This window comes from Octodon degus, unplaced genomic scaffold (assembly GCF_000260255.1).
Source record: "Octodon degus isolate 3935 unplaced genomic scaffold, OctDeg1.0 scaffold00126, whole genome shotgun sequence".
Classification (NCBI taxonomy): Eukaryota; Metazoa; Chordata; class Mammalia; order Rodentia; family Octodontidae; genus Octodon; species Octodon degus.
In genome coordinates, this window is record NW_004524702.1 from 3,901,778 (window position 1) to 3,921,791 (window position 20,014).

Consider the following 20,014-nt stretch of genomic DNA (forward strand, 5'->3'; position numbering starts at 1 on the left):
GCTCTGCCAGTGTCTGAGGTGGGCGTGCTGCTCTGCGGGTGACTCCAAGCTGCCACGTGACGGCACTGCATGTGGACCTGGGTCGAGCCATGCGGTGGTGGCAGCTGTTATGTTGAATTTTCACCACGCAGCGCAGACATCAGCAGCACTGGGCGAGCTACAGCCTGCTAAGCAATTGCGAAATGTGCGGTGTGTTTGTTACCTGGGGTTTACGGTCGCGAGCTTGCGGCTCCTAATTCTGAATAGTGGCTGTAATTCAACACCTGCTCGAGACAGTCTGAGCTCCCACATGGCTCTCAAGGGCCTCATGGGACTGCACCCCACCCCCAGGACCTTGGGCTGCGACAAAACACAGCTCTCAGGGGTGTTTGAGCCCCAGGCAGGTAGCCACTGTGGAGAGCTGACCCCATGGAGGGGCTTCGGAAGAGTGAACCTGTCTGTGTATGTGACTGTCACTGTACCAAGGTGACCAGGCCCCCAGGCCCCGTGGACCTGAAGGAGTGTCTGGTATCCTTTAATTTCTGACAGAGGTGGCAGGAGAGGAAGACAGCCTGGACAGAGCCACAGTGTGTGGGCCTGAAGCCTGCTCGGGGCTCCAGATTCCCACACAGCCAACGCTGAGGGTCACAGACCCTTCAAGCACGTGCTCATCCTGCAGTCCCAGCGTTCATTAACCATGCTCAGTGGCTACCAGCTCCCCCAAGATAAAGTCCAAACTCCTGGCTTTGTTTATAAGACCTTGAGGGAGTTTTTAAATTTTTTTTTTTTAAATTGGGGTTTTAATTGACACGTACTTGTGTGTGCTTGTGGGGACGTAGGGTGATATTTCCATCAACATAAATAATGTGCAGCCACTTCATCCATCCCCCTGAACTTTAATTATTTCTTTGTGCTGGGAACATAAAGCTCTATGCTAGCTGTTTTGACATAAACACTGAGGGCTGGGGCTATAGCTCAGTAGTGCAGCCTCTATCTGGCAAGCACAAGGTCTTGAGTTTGGTTCCTGGTACTAGAAAAAGAGAAATGTACAATGAGATGTTATTGGCTACCCTCCTCCCCTCCCCCTTGCAGCCCCAGGATACCCACCTTGCAGTGCATTGAGGGACCACATGCTAGTTCTACTCGGTTGCGAGGGACAGCTGTGTTATTCAGCTCTCCGTTGCTGTGACAGTGTGCCTGAACAAACAAACTCGAAAGGAGAAAAAGTTTATCCTGAGCCATGGTTTGAGTCGATAGTCACTCACTGTTGCTCTAGGGGCTGGGGCGAGGCAGAACATTCTGGCCAGAAGAGTGGCCAGGACAAAGAGGAGGTGACTGGAAATAAGTTGGCTGTGAGCTGGGATGGTGGCACTCCTCAGTAACCGCAGTCATCCTGAAGGCTGAAGCGGGACAGTAAGTTTGAGCTCAGCCTGGGCAGTGCTGCGACTTAGCAGGACCCTGTCTCAAAAGAGAGAGCGAGCTGTGCGAGTGCCCTGGCTTCGGAGCCTGGCACCGCGGAGAGGGTGCGGGCGGCAAGCAGGCTGGCTGTAGAGCACGGTTGCCTTATTGCTGGGGGGTCCTTCTGTTCTGTCAGCCTGCAGGTCTGATTTTACGCCAGTACCCAGTTCCTCAGTGACCCTGGCTTTGTGTGTGTTCTAAAGTCCACTGTTGTGACACCTCTAGCTCTGTCCTGTTTACCTTTGTGTCATAGAATCTATTGATTAGGAGGATGTTCCACTTGCAGATGGGAAGAAGAATGTGTATTTTGCAGCTGTAGGATGAAATGCTTTGTCAATATATGCCAATTCATCTTTGACATGTTAGTTTAAACTGTTATCACTGTAAAGTGAGCTTCTGGGTCTTTTTTTTTTTTTTTTTTTTACAACGTTTGAGTTCAAGGCTGCGCTATCTGACAGGAGAGTGGTGTTCCCGCTGGTTCCTGTCTGTGGAGTGTCTTGTCCCTCCTTTACTCTGGCCACCTGTGTCCTCCAGGGCAGAGAGTGTCACCTGGGCAGCCGAGGGCATTTGTTTTTTGTTTGTTGTATTAAACCCATTCATCTATGCTTTTGGTTTGGAGAGTTTAATCCGTTTATGTTCTGGGCCATTATTGGCAGGTCACAATTAAACAACAAACATTTGTTTGTTGTTTCTTGTTTATGTATGGCTTTTTGTCATTCTTTCTGTCTTATTTTTAACCTTTTCAGTGGTGGTTTTCTGTAATGATTTGATTTGATTCCATTTTATTTCTTTTTTATGTATTTAATACAAGGGCTACAGGGTCTCACTACACAGACTCGTAGTTTGGATGATGAACTATAATTTTTTTGAGTCAAGGTCTTGCTATGTAGTTCAGGCTAGCCCTAAACTCAATGTATCCAGGCCTCTCTTCAAACTCACAGGAATCCTCTTGCGTCACCCTCCTGAGTGCTGGGATTACAGGCATGTACCAGCATACCCAGATATGATGGATTCTAACTTAAGTACAGCTACACACTTTGAACAGGTCAACACCCTCCTGCCCTGCAGGCTGAAGAAACCAGATTATTGTTCTGTGATTTACTGTATAGAAATCTGAAGTTAAAAATAAAGCACTGCTTTCCCTAAGAGAGCAGACATGGTTCTCAGTGGGTGTCAACTCCCTGAGTTCTGCTGGCTTCACCCAGGGCTTCCCAGGGAAGCCTGGCAGGCCAAGTGGTGCCATTCTAGTTGCTGGTCTGGGTTGTGGTAGGAGCAAAGGGAGCTGGTGCTACAATCTGGGTCTCCAGAGTGCCCTGGAGGTCTGGAGCTACTGGGCAGAGCCTTTAGGAGGAGGGGGGATTGGAGTAGTCAGGCCATCAGGGTGCTCCCTGGAGGGGACACTGGGACCCCCGCTCTTTCTCTTCCTGGGTCTTTGCTTCCCAGTCATCTGAGGTGACCAGCTTGGATCCACCACAAGGCTGCCTCACCACAGGCGTAGAAGTCCTGGGGCAGATTACCATGGACTGAAGCTCCTGAAACCATAAGCCACTTGGGCTTGTCTTTCTCTACAGTGACTCTCCTGAGTACTTTGTCATGGTAACAGAACATGGACACAGCAGGTAGGAGCCAGCCCCGGTCACTGTTGCTAGCAGCAATGCTGCCCAAGCCCTGCAGGGCTGCCTCTGCCCCAGATGCCACATGGAGCTCAGGGCTTCATGTTTGTCCTTCTGGGACTCAGTTTCACCTTACACCTGACACTCCTTACCCCGACACTTTCCCTCTCCTTTGGAACAGAAATGTTTAACCTGCGCCTGTTCCACCAGAGCCTTGGAAGCATATAACTTGTTTTTGAGTTCTGTAGGTGTTCACAGCTGAGTTTCCTGTAGTCCCATAGAAGACTTTGAACTTGGACTTTTGAGCAGTGCAGGAACAGTTAAGACATTGGCAGCTCTTGGCTGTGAGCTCCATGAATTCTGCATAATGAGATGGATCAGAGTCATGGTTGGATGCCACAGTTGGACAAGTGTCCTGCAAAGGTCCTTGTGCTGAAAGCTGAGTCTCCAGGGCAGTGCCACTGGAAAGTGAAAGGACTTCTAGGATGTGGGGTTAAGTGAGAGGATCCTATGTCACTGGGGTGGCCAGCAAAGGAGGCTATGGATCCCTGCTTCCTTCCTTTTCTCTGCTTTCTGGCTGTGGAGGTGTGCTCCTGCCATAAAGTACTGCCTTCCTCAGGGCCACAGGCGTGGGGACTCCAGCATGGTGGCACCTCCAAACTGTTAGCCAAATCAGCCATTCCTCCTTGGAGACCTCAGGGACAGCACTACAGCAACAGAATGCTGACAGCCATAGTAGGTGAACGATGAGAGTGAGCCAGTTTGAGGTCCCCAGGTCAAGTGGAGGGGTGTGTTTGTGTGACCCATGATCCCTCCAGTTGCTGGGACCTGCCTTGATGCCCTGCCTCAGGCCTTTGTTTATACAAATGAGGTATAAGAAGGAGCTCAGGGGAAGAAAGAGAACATATTAAAACTTGGGAAGCATGTGTGTTGTTCGATCTTTATTTCTTGCCACTTGCTGTGCTGTTTTGGGAAAGAGGTCTCAGCTGCAACTAGCATGGGTGTCTTTTCCCAGGGGAGCAATGTTTGCTGGAGGTCAAGCCTGTGAAGGAGGGAGGTAAACATTGTGTAGCTTCCTGCAGTTTTATGACTTTCCAACATCAAAATCTGTGGTTATGCAAGCCCAGTCAGGGAATTACATCCTTAACGTAATAAGAGATGTCTGTCAAAGTACAATGCTTCCCTATTTATGCATGCATGTGTGTACCTATTTATTTACTGGTGTAGTTAATATTTTACTGGAGATTGAACCCAGGGGGAGGGAGCTTCTCTGAGAGTCTCATCTGAGTTCCCTCTTTTGGGGCAGTGAGAGAAGCACTCATTAGAGACTGAAAGCATAGGAACAAAGAAACTTTATTAAAAACCAGCAACCGACATCCTAATGCTAAGTCAGAAAAACAAAATGTTGACACCAGTTTGGATTTTACATCCGGCTTATATACTTTTCAAGTTTCTGTAGCAACCATATCACCATATTGTCTCATTCTCAGGAATTTTACAAGAATGCCATGTAATTGTCAAAATGTTTACATTTCCCAGATACTGTTGACCATCTGCCAGTCATGGAACATTGTGGTTTAACATTTATCCTACTTCTCAATTTTTAAAAACTATTGGTTCTTATCTTCATGACATTGTTTTTCTCTTAATGAGTTTATGGTTAGCTATGTGAAAGGGAGGGAGGGAATGAGTTTATCTGCAGTTTAAGTGAACTTAAGTAACTTTTCAGATGGAATTACAAAACAAAATGGAGTCTTTTTGCCCCACCACTGCCCCCACTTGAGGACATAGTTGCCTTTCTTAGTAGTCCTCCACATGCTGGTGACCTACTTGCCTTTTCACACTTGGTGGTTTCCTTCAAGATCATCGTCTATACTGTGGTCTGTAACCTGTTTCTTACCTTTTGAATGAGGTGTGGCCCAAAAGTTAGAAGGACAATTACTACCAGAATGGGGCCAGTCAGGCTGGTAACTGAGGAAGTTAACCAGGAATTTCAATTAAACAATTGTTTATATCAGCCCTGTCTCATCCTCTGAGGTACCATGGCTTTACTCATTCTTGGGTAGACTTGCCACTGGACGTGAAAAGCCAATTGCTTAATATAAATCTTGCTCAGAGCCACTTTGTAGTATCTCTATCAATTCTTGTTTTGTTTTTGTAATTGAAGCAGTTAAAACATGACTAGTATTGTAGGGCTTTGTGTCCTCTGCAGTGGCCCTAGATCATACGTTTGAAACCTGTCTGTGAATGGTATCTTGTAATCTGAGTAAAGGGTTTCTTAGGGCCTTCAAAGATACGTAAGAAGGGCTACATAGGAGTCCCATCCTCTGGAATAGTTGCCTCGCCCTTTTTCTTTTTTTAAACTTAAAGAAAAAATGATTGATTTATTTGTTTGGGACAGGGTCTCACAGCACAGCTTGGACTCATAGTGATCCTCCTATCTCAGCCTCCCCAGGACTGGGATTACAGGTATGTGCCACCACATCTGGTTTCATTGGCTGGTGCAGCATGCCCTTCCAAGGCTGGCACAGCATACTGTACCGGGGATCAAACCTGGGTCCTTGTGTTTGCCAGGCAGGCGCTTAGACCACTGAGCCGTCTCCCCAGACCTGCCCTTGCCTTTTGAAAAGTAAATCTGCCAATTGTGAATATAGCTCATCAGGATGTCAGAGCTAATCCCCAAGGAGTGCATAGTATTGTGTCCTAGAAAGCACCCTTCAAGTCTAACACAGTATACCAGGCCCCAGTATGTGAAAGCAAACTGAGCAGAGTACAGTGGGGTGAAGGGTAGCAACCGCAGCATTGATGGCTCTCAAGTCTTGAACAGATGGTACTCATTGGTCCCAGGTTACAGAACAGCGAGAAGGGAATATTCCAGGGGGCTGACGCTCTTTTATTGTACCTGTTTGAAGCAGCCTCTGAATGTGGGCCTTCATTTCTCTCCTGGATTCCATAAGCCTTTAGATACGGTCTTGGGTGAACCAGCTTTGCATGTCCCACCAATTCTGTTATCAGTGGTGTCTTGTGAGACACCAAATCAGGGGGAATGTCTTCTGCCCAAACCTTGGGGAAAAGCTGAATCCAAGAGGACAGAACAGATGGTTCTCTCGTATTGGGCTGTAGGAGCAATATTCCTCCTGCATTCCTCCTCACATCAGTAATAGCCAAAACATGAGCCTCTAGGGAGGATTCTTTCCTCATGGTTAAAATAGTTTCCTGAGGAGTGAAAGAAATTTGAGCCTGCAGCTTTTGAAGAAGATCTCGGCCCAGGAGGGGGAAGGACAGTCAGAATAATAGCTAACTGCTTGTCACCCAAGCTGAGTCTGTTAACGCTCGCAAAAAGAATAGGTTGAAGATTGGCCAGTTGCCTCTTGAACATGTACTTTCTGCCCTATGAAAGGAACTATTGGCTGAGTAACTACAGATAAATCCACACCAGTATGCACACCAAAAATCTAGCAGGTTTTTTTTTTTTTTCTTTCCTACATTAGTGGTTAACGTGGGTTTCTTAGGTCTGAGAGAGAGACCCATGACCCCACCATTCTGAAACTTTTTCTGACTTCATCATAAACTCTTTTTTCCTTCTCTAGAAGTGTTGGACATGCTGCTTTGAAATGTTCCTTCCTGCAACATGCACCCGAGTCTGGGACTTGGGGTGCAGCCTCCTCCCTGTTTGCCCAGCTCCCCTTCAGCTCCCAGGTCCCTTCTTGTGAGCAGCCAGCATCACCTTTCTCTTTTGATGCCTGAGTTTCCACTTTGCATCCTCTCTATTACAGAGCACCTTCTGGGCAATTTCAACCAACTGGGGTAGATTGATTCCTGCAAACCCTTCCAATGTCTGTAGCTTGTGGCGCATATTGGGAGCTGACTGAGCAACAAAAGCCACGGTAACAATGTGGGCAAGAGCCAGGGAGATGGCTCAGTGGCATAAGTGTCTGGAAAAAACAACCATGTGGGAATTCTTGGGTCCCTCATGGTCGAGCAGGGTGTCCACTCAGTAAGTCTCCATGACATGCTTGAGGCATGCAGTGGGTGCTCTCCGTTGCTCCCTGGTTCCCCTCTGTCACTTTGTTCAAATGAGTTGGGCAGTGAGCAGCAATAATTAAACCTTTCCTGAATGCCTGACAGTACTTTAAAGAATTTAGCTTTTCCTCAGTGTTATGATCCCTGGCAGGGGAGTCCCGGGGCAGAACCTGAGCCACTGCTGCTGCCTTGCCCTGTTCGCTTCTCCTGGCATCTGATCTTATTAGTTCCTCACCTGCCTTTAAAGCTCTCTCCCTTTCTTCTGAAGAAAACAGTGTTAGCATTTTCTGCCGACAGTCATCCCAAGTGGGCTGCTGAGTTTTAAATACTGACTTCAGTAAAGTAATCCCAGCCCAAGGCTGTTCTGAAAGGGGCGGGGGATTCTGGATTATCCAGTTCTGTAAATCACTAGTGCTAAAAGGAACATACACCAAGGTAGACCGAGGGTTCCCTCCCAGTCCCACTAGGGCAGCCTACCAGAGGGGCAGGACAGGGACCAGGGCTGAGGGAGAGGCTCCCTCATCTGGGGAGCGTACCGTAGACTGTGGTGACAAGAGGGATGTGGAGCTGCAGGATCAGTGCCATGGCAGCGCCCCTCACTCAGTGGTGGTGCAGAGAAGCAATCGCTGGCAGAGGCATGTGAGGGAAGGCTCGTGATGCACGCGGGCTACTGGAAGAGCCAGGCTAGGGCAGTAGTGAAGCGGGAAGACTGAGGGTGAGGTCATCCTCCTTGGATGCTAAGGGCAATACACGGGGCTTCTGCCTCGATGGCTTCTCTTCTATCATCATTACTCAATCAGGAATTCTACAAGCATACATCCTAAGACATTAGGGTAATGCCTGAACCACGTACAGCAAGGACTCTCCACAAGAGAACCTGGTAACAACATCCCAGACCCTGCTGGCTACGTGAGAATTGATCATCCCCTCTGGTGACCGGCCCATATCAGAAGAGGGCCTTTTTAATTCACATAAGGTATGGCACTTCCAGACCTTTATCCTTGTCCCATAGTCACCTTTAAGTTTGTATATACAATTTTGTAAAAATGTATTTAGGACAGGGTCTACAAGGTCTTACTACACAGACTGGACTCCTAGTGATTCTCCTGTTTTCAGCTTCCCAAGTGCTGGGATTACAGAAGCATGCCACCATGCCCAGTCTCATTCGCCACCAGGGGTGGGGCTGGCATGGCATGCTGGGGCATTGACTAAGCAGGCACTTTAATCTGCTAAGCTATCTGACTGGTCCTTAAATTTGTCAATATTCTAAATCATGCATAAACCATGTTAGGGTTGGCTTACTGTCCACAGTGCCCATGATGGCTCAGTTTAGAACAGAGAATAGTTTATTGTGAAGGTCTGTCCCCCCACTCAGCTGACAATCTAACCAAAAGCCCCAGGCTATGGCGCCCTGACATCATGGGCACATTTGGGAAAACATGACACATACAGACAGACAAAATAGTCTCAGGGATTATTGACTGCTCCCAACCATCAATTTGAAAAGAAAAAATAAATTTAGAGTCTAGAACTGACTAAACTGAAAACAAATTCAGAGACAAACTGACCAAACTCTTGAACATGCCAAGACGAAATGGCTGCCATGACTGGGAGCCTGGGCGCATCAAATTTCCAGCCTGGAAAAAAAACCAAGTTTCTAATTAAACCCAAAAGCAAATAAGAAATCAAATTTTAAATCTTACCTAGGTCAGAGAGCAGAGCTTGGCTGTCCCACTTTGCAGAGACAGTGTCTTGCCTCACAGTCGCTCCCAGTGGCCAGCTGAAATCAGTAGGGGTGCCTTTCCAGCCTAACAGCAGCCAACAAGGACCTCTCAAATGAGGGTCTTCCTCATGAGGCCACCCTGAGGAAGCCTTTAGAATATACTAGGGCAGTGAGAGAAACACGGGAAACCAAAAGCATAGGAAGAAAGAAGATTTATTAAAAGCTGGTGGCTGAATCAAGAAAGCCACATGTCAGCACTGGTTAGTCTTTATATCCACATTATACACTTTTCAAGTTTCTGTGTTAACCACATCACCATATTATCTCATTCTCAGGAATTTTACAAGAATGTCACATAATTGTCCAGAGGTTTACATTTTCCAGATGCTGTTGACCATCTGCTGGTCATGGGAAATTTACCCCACTTCCCAATTTGTTTTAACTATACTCTGGTTTCTCTTCAGATCATATAAATCTTTCATCTTTTACCAATTTGTTTCAACTATCTGTTCTTATCTTTATGACCTTGTTTTGCTCTTAATGAGTTCATGGTTAGCTGCATGGGACGGGGTGAAGAAGTGACTTTATCTACAGTTTAAGTGAACCTAAGTGACTTTTAAACTGGAGTTACAAAAGAAAATGGAGTCTCTTTTTTATTTAAAATTTAAAAAGTCTTTTATGTATTTATTTGGTACAGGGTCTCATTATGTAGGTTGGGCTTGTAGTGATCCTCCTGTCCCAGCTCTCCAGAACTGGGATTACAGGTGTGCGCCACCACATCTGGCTTTGGTGACTGGCACAATGGCACAGCATGTGGAACTGGGGATAGAACCTGTTCCTTGCACTTGCTAGACACTCCTGAAATCCATAATCTCAACAAAGCAGGGTATGTTGGAGTTGGAAAGGCCCTCTCACCCCAGGGTGACACTGATGTACTTACTGCAGTGACAAAAAAGGAAGACAAGGGGCTGGTGAGATGGCTCAGTGGTCTAAAGCACCTACTTGGAACAAGCTTGGCAAAGCACAGGGACCACGGTTCAATCCCCCAGCACCACACGCCAGCCAGCCCCGCCCCCTGGTGGGCTGAGCTGGTCACACACACACACACACACAAATAAATAAAAATATATATATAAAAAAGGAAGACAAATTCACATGGCAGAATCATAAATAAGGTGTTTTCAGTTATAAGATGCTCTGTTTTAATTATATACATTAGAATTTTTTCTTATGTACAGATAAATAATGTAGGCTGATTATGACGCTGGGGTGGTCTAGAGTTAGCAATGATGTCCAAATACAACACTAAGTCCCTGGGAAGCTGAACACTCTCGCCCTCATGGTGGGGTCTGACAACCTCTGCAGGGTGCTGAGAGGTCACAGATGGGTGACTCTGCAGACTCCTCAGGTGGGGCTTGGGAGCAGTCCTGGGGTAAATCTGTAAACGGGTGGTCCTGAGCACTCCAGAGACCCTAGGTCAGACAAAGGTGAGGTGTGTGAGTCCCCAACAAAGGTCTCACTCATGGCCAGGTCAGTCGTGTGAACGTGAAACGTGCAAGGGAACCCTGAAATTGTGTAAATTCATTATGCCTAAAAAAAGAATTCAAACTAAGTGTTCAAATCTGTCACCTCAGGCACTTCAAAATTCCTTCAACTGAACTAAAACTGATTATTATCTACTATTTTGGTGCTTCTTCAGCCTCAACCCTAAACTGCCTAAATTTGATCTCAGAAGTACCGTGTCATCGGCGCCTCGGTCAGAGGACTCTGTAGAGTCTGGAAGCCACCTTCCTCAGGTGCGCCCTGAGGAAGCCGATTTGGGGAGGCTGCAAGGCTCGACCTGGGCTGCTAGCAAGGGGAGGGGCTGTCTCCTGGGGCTGGCCAGAGTCCTCTCGAAGCGCGCTGCCCTCGCACCTTCTGGGGCGGAAGGAGGACTTCCGGTTTGGGTGCTCGTCACTTCCGGTGGGGCGCAGTCTCCGCGGCTCAGGTCTCAGGCCACAGAGGCCGAGCCGCCCCTCCGCAGGCGCCGCATGACGAAAGTCCCCAGGGCCGTCAGCGGGATGCATATGATGGAGGAGGCCACGAGCAGGCCGATGACTGCCAGGACGTAGGTGGGGTAGTCCTTGGTCACCAGCCGGCCCTGGAGGGGACACGGGCGTCAGGGGAGGGGCCTTCCCACCTCTCCTTGCGGAGCGTGGCCAGGCCTCGGCAGCCACGAGGTGGGGGGCGGGCGGGAAGCGGGGCGGCCTCCCGGGCCGGCGAGGCAGCTGCCGGAAGCCGCGTTCCAGCCGGCCGGCGCAGGCGCACTCCGGCTCCCGGCCGCCCTCAGCCTGCGCCGGGACGGGCCGGCCCCCGCGGCCCGCCGCTTTGTGAAGAGACCCAGGTTATCTTCTCATCGCTTTTTTAATCCTGGAGACGAACCCAGTGTGTTGGGACCGCAAGTTAACCTGGGCCTGGGGTCCCCAGGGAAAACAATTTGGGGGATAGCGCCCTCTCGTGGCGTCGTTTGGATGGGACACTCCCAGGGGCTTTGTTGGGGACCTTCAGCCCCCTGCACGTCCAGAGGACTCCCGGGGCTGCTTCCCTGGAGCCTGCGCACCCTGCGCTTGCGGCTCCTGGTGAGAATGGAAAATGGCGATGTTTACGCAGATGCAGGGCCAGGTTGGAGCCCCGTGTGCTCGGCAGGAGGATACAGCAGGTCTCATCGTTTCTTTTCTTTGCCTTTTCTGTCTGCTGGTGAACCAAGCTGAGGGCCAGCTGGGGTTGTTGGCAGGGAGCTTGGAATTCTGGTGCCATGTTTTGTGGCTGTGGTGCTAGCGCGTAAAGAAGAGAGCTCAAGCTCCCAGGAAAGCAGGTGTGTGAGGAGATGAGACGGAGACTTTATAAGCTGGTAACCAGGCATCACCTTGGCCTCCCTAGTAGGGCTGAAATGTTAAACAGGCGGATTTCTGACAAATGCGTTCATCGCCATGCGATGCTGAGACAGAACGAAGGTGTTTTTAGGACTGGGAGTGTATGTTTTGCCTGGATTTCTGGTCAATCAGTGTTCTATTTTAGTTGTTCAAGGTGTTGTATCTAGTGTTCGGATGTCTCAGGCGTAGCAACTTTTATGGTTTTTCCTTTGAGAAAAGAAGTAACTTGAAGTTTTCACTGTGCTTGCCTGAAATCTCAAATCTCATGGGTGGGGCCGGGGAGATAGCTCAGTAGAGTAAGCGTTTCCCTGGCAAGCACAAGGGCTTGAGTTCAATCCCCGGTTTCAAAAAAAAGTGATCTTTTAATGAGTTTGTGAGGAATAGCTCTAGAGAAACAATAAATATCTAGAAATGAAGCTTTAAAGCACTAAGCCAACAATTAGTGGAGGCACTACACTTTGAACATTACATTTTAAGATGATCAGGGGTTGTATTTGTTTTTCATCTTAAAATTAGTAATGTATACGTAAGAACTCATTAAGTTTAAGTTTTAAAAACTTAGCTACCATATAGTTCAGATAATAGTCTATTTTTGGAAAACATCTTTTGTTTTGCCATGAAGGCCAATTAATATTGATTCTTTAAGATAAGAGTGGATAACTGCCATGCTGCCCAGCAACAGGTGAGCTATTGCTGGTTTTCCCTCTGGTGCTTGATAGATCTGATGCTTAAAAATGAAATTTCAAGGAAAGAATCACTTTATTTTTTTGTAGCAAGACTTCTCCAGATTAAAAAAAAAATACTGGGCTTTCTACTCCCCATATATATTGTTTTTAATGTGTGTGTAGTTCTTACATCTAGAGGTGACATTCAGTTTTCTGGAGAATAAATATAAGCTTATAAATCTCAGCTGATCAATATTTGAGAATCTACAAACAGATATGGACTGAGTTCTTGAGGTTTATAATCAGGTGTTATTTAAAAATATTATTGGACCTCTTAAACCTAAGAGATTTAATTATTTTTCTTTCCTTATCCCAGTCCTAAAATAACAGATGATCTAAAATGTATTGGTAACAGGTATGTAATTTCTGATTTCTGAGATAGCATCATTTTATGATCATCTAACAGTTATGTTTTGGGAGTTGATCACCTATCCTAACAGTACTTTCAATGTATGTATCTTTTGGGTAAGACATTTGGATATATTCTGTTTAAAGAAGTCTATTCTAAAAAATGCTTTTAGATGAGAAAGTATTTCATATGATAAAATAATATTCCATCCTAAAATAAGATATCTGGATTGTTCTCAAGTAGAAAAAAAGAAAGAATAGGAACAGAGTTAAAGATCTAAATGAGTTGCAGATATCTGAACCAATTGCAGAAGGTTTTAAAGGATTAGTGTTATGAGAGGAAACTGATGTGTAGTTAAGTTGGCTATAACTGAAAAGAGATTATTTTCAGAGTTTCCTAAAATCAAATTTAATATGCACATGTAATACCAGAATTTAATCTGTCATGGGTTTTAAAAATTATTATTATTATTATTATTATTATTATTATTATTATTGGTCTTTTTGAGATAAGGTTTCACAGACAGTTCATGTTGGCCTTGAATTTACTTTGTATCCCAGGTTGGCCTCAAACTCACAGATACTCCTGACTCAGCTTCTTGAATGTTGGGATTATAGGTGTGTCACCCCACCTGGCTAGATTGTTAAGTTTAAAATAAGGCTTTTGGGCTGGGGAGCTAGCTCAGTAGTTTAAGCATCTGCCTGGCAAGTGCAAGGATCCAAGTTCGATCCGTGGTACTGCATGCCATGCTGGCTCAAAACCTGGCTACTGGTGCACACCTGTAATCCCAGAGCTTGGGAGGCTGAGACAGGAGGATCACTGCATCACTACGAATTTGGACGATGTAACGAGACCCTGTAATAAAAATGTAACAAAAACAAGGCTTTCTTCAAATATTGATCTGTTCTTAATATAATTTACAAAAGAAATGGCCCAAAGAACAAAGGTTTTTGTATATCAAAATAATATCTTGTGCTTTTTGCTCTTGTTAGGGTTTTGATTGCTTATAGGGAAATGAAATCTTTTTATTTTGTTTTTTAATTTTTATTTATTTAATTTATTTATTTATTATATTTTTTAGGGAAGGGTCTACAGGGTGTTCAGGGTCTCACTACTAGATCGGACTCGTAGTGATCCGCCTGTTTACAGCCTCCCAAGAGCTGTGATTACAGATGCACGCCACCACGCCCAGTCTCAATTGCCTCCTCAGCGTGCCCCAGGGATGGGGCCGGGGCAGCAGGCCCAGCGATTGAATCCTGGCCGCTATGCCTGCTTGCAGGTACTTTAATCCACTGAGCTATTTGGCCAGCCCCCGGAAATGAAATGCTAAGAGAGTTAGGATTTATTTAGGCGTGCTGTTGAGGTCTTTTAAATTAAGTCTGATTTATATCTCTGGTTAGATGAACACTGTGGGAGGAGTGCTGCACTTTGTAATGTGTTATAGTGTTTTCCTGATACCAATTTTGTAATTTTTTTAAAAAGCCTGCTGGTCCTGATAGAATGCCATCAGTTATGGATATTGTCTTAATGCTGTAAAAGTAGCCAGGTTGTTTTCCTGATTCTCTAAGCTCCTCTCTATTAATGACACCTTATGCGCTGCTTGTAGCCATTGTAGAGATGTTCTGCCCCTGTAGTCACTGAGGGCAATCTTGCTTTATCTTGAATTCAAAATGAACTTGTAATTAGTTAATTGCACTGCTGGCGACTGTGTGCTTCTGGGTGCTGGGCAGATGTTCTACTAATGAGCTAAGTCCCAGGCCTTTTTTAGTTTTTAGTTTTGAGACAGCCCTCAGCTCTAAACAGACAGCAGAATGGCACAGGCTCCAAACCCTAGAGACTGAGAGAAAGGATAAGATGGGATACTTGATGGGGGGCCTCACAATGGTGATTTGAGAGCTCAGTTCTCCTATAGGCAAATATCTGCTGGAACGCAGAAATGGGCACCTTCCAGCCCTGCCACAGGGTTTTGACAAAAGCAGGATTTTACCCTCTTCCCAGCTTCCTACGCATATTTCCTGGGTACCCTGCTATCCCTGTGTGGAAGAGGCCAGGAGCTGCCTTCCACAGTGGCCAATTTGGGAAGAAGCGACTTTTTCTCTCTCTCTTATTAGCAGGCAGGCAAGTGATGCAGTCATCTGACCGGATGGAGCCCCTGCTGGGCTCTGGTCCTACCAGTGCCTGGAGCTCCCAGGAGGGATGACCTCTATTATAGCCTCTCTCTGGGCCCAAGCAGCCTGGAGCCTGAGAAGCCCTTGATTCTTGACCACAGGCAGACCCTCTGGGTAACAGCATGGCACACATTTAACCGGCTCTGCAGCCTGGGCCAAACCTGTCAGTGTCACAGGGTCTCAGTACCTTGACCTCCCCACCACAGTGCAGCTCAGAGAACCCAAGGCCCTGCCAGACCCAGCTCTGTATAGAGACAGGTACCTGGGTGGCGTCCCAGGCTTGGTACTGCAGGGTCCCTGAGAGGATGTAGTCAGTCAGGTAGAAGAAGAAGAGGCCCACGATGAGCAGTGGGCTCACGAACGCCCACAAGGCCTTCCAGTACCAGTTGAGGGCACAGCCAGTCATGGCTTCGAGTTCGGCTCCAAATCTGTGCCATGGGAGGGAGGAAGGGAGGGAGGGAGCCCAGGTTGGTGCTGTTGCCAGAGTGGCTGCAGGGTGAGCCCACACCAGGAAAGAACACATGTCCCTGCTGCTGGCCTTCAGAGGAAGCTAGCTAGTGGTGGGAACTAGAGAGAGGTGTGGTGGGGGCAGGGCACAAAAGATGTGGGTCAGTCTGTACCCAGGACAGGACCTTGGGCGGCTTTGCCTTCCTGCCCTCCATGCTGTTTGTGGGTATCTGTACTGCCCTTTAGAAACACCGGGGTCAGGACCCCTCTGTGTCTGGGGAACACTGGGTTTGGGGCAGTGGCTGAGCCCGGTGTGCAGCTTAGGTATTGAAAACTGCTCTCCTGGTAAGAGGGGATGAGATGGGGCAAGGTGTCCCTGTCACAATAGCTGTGGCCTTTTGCACCAGTCTGTGTGGCTTCCATGGAAAGCTCTCCAAAGCAGTGCTGACTGACCTTGGCCTGGGGCCCAGGCTACCAAGGCCCCTGTGTGTGACATGCAAACCTGAGACAGAGTGACATAGGTCAGGCAAGGTGGGTCTTATACCTTCGACCCTGTGCAGTGCTAGGTATAGGTATAGAAAGGTGCCAGGCAGCAGGTCATTGTTGCTGGAGGGCCACCAGATGGCGCTGTCCCCAGGGGCAAGCTCAAGGGACTAGGGGCTCCTTGTCATGGTGAGAGAGACCCTGCTCTGTGTGAAAAGCCCTGGCTCAAATCCCCAGGACCACAAAAAACAAAACAGGAAAACAACTTTGAAAGCTGCTCTGTATCAACAGTATGGCCCCAGCTGTGCATTGCGTCACCTGGGGAGACTGAAAACTTCCCAGGGCTGCTGGGCACCCGGGGTGAGAACCCGACCTCAGTGGAATGTGCCTGACTCTCTGGGATGTGAGTTCTCAAGTAGACCCATCAGGGTCCTCAGGAAACACTGATGTTGGCCAATGATCAGAGACTTGAGTGTTGGGAGGCTGGGTTCTCTTCCCAGGGAGCTGCAGGGTGCAGCAGGGCCATCTGGGAACTTCCTCTTACACACAGAGAGACAAGAAAGAGGCTGTTGGTTAAAGCCCAACTGAGAGCACAAGCAAGGCAGAGAAGCAGGTGAGACTTCTGAGGAAAAAAGAAAATTGAGGGCAAAGCACAGCCTTTTAAAAGGAAAGCTATTTGGGACCTGAGCCAGGGTGGCAGTGGTGGCTGTGGGGTCCCCAGGGCTCCTCTCCCCATGGAGCCAGCAGGCCTGGGCCCCCTCACCTCCTCAGCCCGTACACGTAACACACGGCGACTGTCTCTACCAGTACGATGAGCAGCAGGGACAGTGTGGCCACATAGTCATTGAAGATGTCGAACCAGTAGCTCCCAGCTTCTATGGTGAATAGCAGGCTGATGGCACAGTTGACGAAGCACAGCAGACCTGGGCACAAGAGGTCTGCCTGAGGCGCCTTGCCCGCTCCCACTGTCTCAAGGGCAGCGGGGCCCGGGCCCTGAGGGGACTCAAGCTCCTAGGTGGCTTTGGCCACCTGGGTTGGAGGACCCACTCTGTCAGGGACATTGGGTTTAGTGGGAAGCAGAAATGGCGAGTAGCACATTCTCAGGAGTATCACCCGAGCTGTGGGTCTGGTGTGCTGGGGACTCCACAGTTCAAGTGCTTGAGAAGCAAGGAAGAGGCGGGCATGTGGGTTGGGCCAGGCAGGAGTTTTGAGAGAGGTGGAGAGAGGCAGGAGCCCCATGGGGGAGGCCTGGGGTTGCCTCAGCTCCTGCTGAGTGCCAGACACTGGTGGTCATGGCATCTTTAAGCCTCAGACAGAGAACAACAGGAGCCTTTCATGGTGAGCAGCCAAGGCTCAGAGATGTCCTGCAGCTCCGCCCTGGCCCACAGCCTGGGAGTGGCAGACAGAGTTCTGATATGGACCGTACCTGAGATGACCTCCTTGGGCAGGTAGCTGGAAATGACCTTGCTGTCAGTCAGAGGGGTGAGGATGGCTGCTGTGTTGCCCAGCATGCTCCCCACACCCAGCGTCAAAAGCATGAAGAAGTAGAGCACCGACCACAGCTGTGACACCTCCATGTTCTTTATGGCCTCGGTATAGATGATGAAGGCCAGGCCTGTGCCCTGGACAGCCTGCCCAAGGTGAGAAGACAGCAGTTACCCTGGAGGCCAATGGTTTCAAATGATGTGAATTCTAAGCAAGGAGTAAATCTTGGAACTGGCCAGGAAAGCCATCTGCTAAGCCTGCCTCACCTGCAAACCAGGCCCTGAGGCTCAGTTGCACCAGAGAGAACTGGGTGCTGCCCAGTTGTATCTCTGCAGAGCATGAAGTTCTGTCTCCGTGCCCTGCCCCAGCTTTCATATATTCTGGATATAACGAGGTTATGCCTGTGCTTCACTATCGTGACCACCCAGGTGTTCTGAGCCCTTGGTGCTGGACTAGGAGACATGATGGGCCCAGCATGGTGGGGAGCCAGCCTTATGACAGTGCTCAGTGGCCAGAGTCCTGTGCTGGTGACCCTGTGTGGACACATGGAACTGTGGAAACTGAGGCTGCAGCTCCTGTTTAAGGATAAGTGCTCTGGGACCGCAGTGAGGGCCAGAGAACATCATGGGTGCGGGTACCCACTGGCTCCCAGCAGGTGATCCAGCAACAGCTGTAGCTTTTAGTGCCTCAGTTTTGTCTCCCAGGAATCAAGCAATGAGCTCACACATAGGGAGTGAGAAACCCACAGGAACACAAGTCACCATGAGTGAAGAAATCAGTTGGAATAAGAAAGATAGAACCATCCTCCCTGGGGCAGCACATGTTGGATGGTCAGAGTCAGCATTGCTGCCAACTGGGGGGGGGGGTTCCCATCTCCCAGTATTCTTATGTTGAATGCCTGTCCCCAATGCACCTGGAGAGTAGGTCTTTAGTAGGCAGTTTAGGTTTAAATATGGGACTCTGCAAGTTATTAGCAATGTGCCTTCATAAAGAGAGAGTAAATAGTCTACATAAACCAATAACCACATATTCTTGAACATGCAGTCAAGTTCAAAAGAAGGTGAAGAAGACTCCCTGATGCTAAACCAAAAATGAAACTAGAAGGGAGAACACAGAATCAGAGAGCCTCAGGGGTTTCTGAAAGGGATCAAGTCTTGGAGCCCGATGTTGGGATCATAATATCTGCAAGGGAGGGAGTTCATGCTACAGGCTGGTACAGGCATAGAGCTGGGCTGGAAGACCAGCAGGAACAGTGTTGCTGTACCCATGAATTAACCTAGAATGGCACCACGTAAGAAAGGAATTGCCAAATGACGCACCTTCCAACGAGCTAGAAAAGCCCACCTTATGGGCAGCCAGTGCCCTCTGCCTTATTCATGGTTAGTGCTCTCTAGAAGTGTTCTCTAGGAGTCTCTAGAGCACTTGAGACATTAAATGCAAGAATTAGACAGTGCCTTCACTAACACTTCCACCTACACTGTGCTCAGAGTGCTAGCCAGTCAAGTTAGAAAAAAGGAACAAAATGTACACATTAAACAGGATTGAAGAGGGCTGGTCAGATAGCTCAGCGGATTAAAATGCCTGCTTAGGCAGATGCAGGGACTGGGGTTCCATCCTCGGCGTGCCGTGCCTGCTCTGCTCCCGGGGCGCGCTGAGACAGTGAATGAGACTGGGCCTGGTGGCGTGTGCCTGTAATCCCGGCGCTTGGAAGGCTGAAAACAGGAGAATCACTACGAGTCCGATCTACATAGTGAGACCCTAGAGACTCTATACTAAAAAAAAAAGTAATGAAGTATATCTGTAGGGTATGGGATGGGATATTTTACTCAGCAAAACAAGAAGAATTCATGAAGAAATTCATTAATGCGGCTCAGTGCAAGACACAGAGGATGCCTAGGGGGATGGGCCGCAGGGGTGTGACCTGGAAGACTGTGTTTTTATCCCTGGCTTCTCCCCTCCGTACTCTCTGGGTGCTTGGGTTGGGCAGCTTTCCTCTGCCATGTCCTTCTATCATGCTGCTCCTGCCTTGGGGCCAGCCAGCCATGGACCAAGCTCACTGGAGATGGAGCCTAATGAACTTCCTCCCTGCAGGAGGGTCTGTGGGATGTTTTATCTCAGTAATGGCAAGCTAATACAGATAAAGGTCTTGTTTTATCCTTCTCCATATGGATATTGAGTTTCTACAAACCATTTATTAAAGAGACTATCCTTCCAGAGAGAGAGAGAGAGAGAGAGAGAGAGAGAGAGAGAGAGAGAGAATATCCTTCCTTTAATTCCTTTTGTGAAAAATCAATTAGCTGTAAACACATGGATTGATTTCTGGGCTCCCTCATCTGTTCCTTTGGTCTATGTGTTTGTTTTTATGTCAGTGCCGTGTTATTTTATCTGTGATTGTAGAATGTCTTGTCTTGAAGGCATCAAGTATACTGGTGCCTTCTACTTGGTTTTCTTGTTTACGGTTGCTTTGACTATTCTGGGGTTTTTGTGGTTCTATATGAATTTTTTTATTTTTTCCCTATTTCTATTTATTTTGATGGGGACTGCATTGAATCTGTAGATTGCTTCAGGTAGTATGGACATTTTAACAATGATAGTTTTCCCAATCCATAAACATGGACTACCTTTCCATTTCTGAGTCCTCTTGAAACT

General features: G+C 47.9%; 1 protein-coding gene across 1 annotated transcript in view; it reads right to left on the reverse strand.

Moving 5' to 3' along the window:
• Window positions 1-9,936: 9,936 nt before the first annotated feature.
• Window positions 9,937-20,014, reverse strand: part of LOC101567012 (sodium- and chloride-dependent transporter XTRP3) — a 27,553-nt gene continuing 17,475 nt past the window's right edge. Inside the window, exons 8-11 of the mRNA XM_004640675.2 lie at window positions 17,307-17,511; window positions 16,644-16,803; window positions 15,213-15,378; window positions 9,937-10,936 (exon numbers count right to left, since the gene is read on the reverse strand). Coding sequence (XP_004640732.1) covers window positions 10,787-10,936; window positions 15,213-15,378; window positions 16,644-16,803; window positions 17,307-17,511 — 681 coding nt within the window. The 3' untranslated portion in view covers window positions 9,937-10,786. The remainder of the gene's footprint in view (window positions 10,937-15,212; window positions 15,379-16,643; window positions 16,804-17,306; window positions 17,512-20,014) is intronic.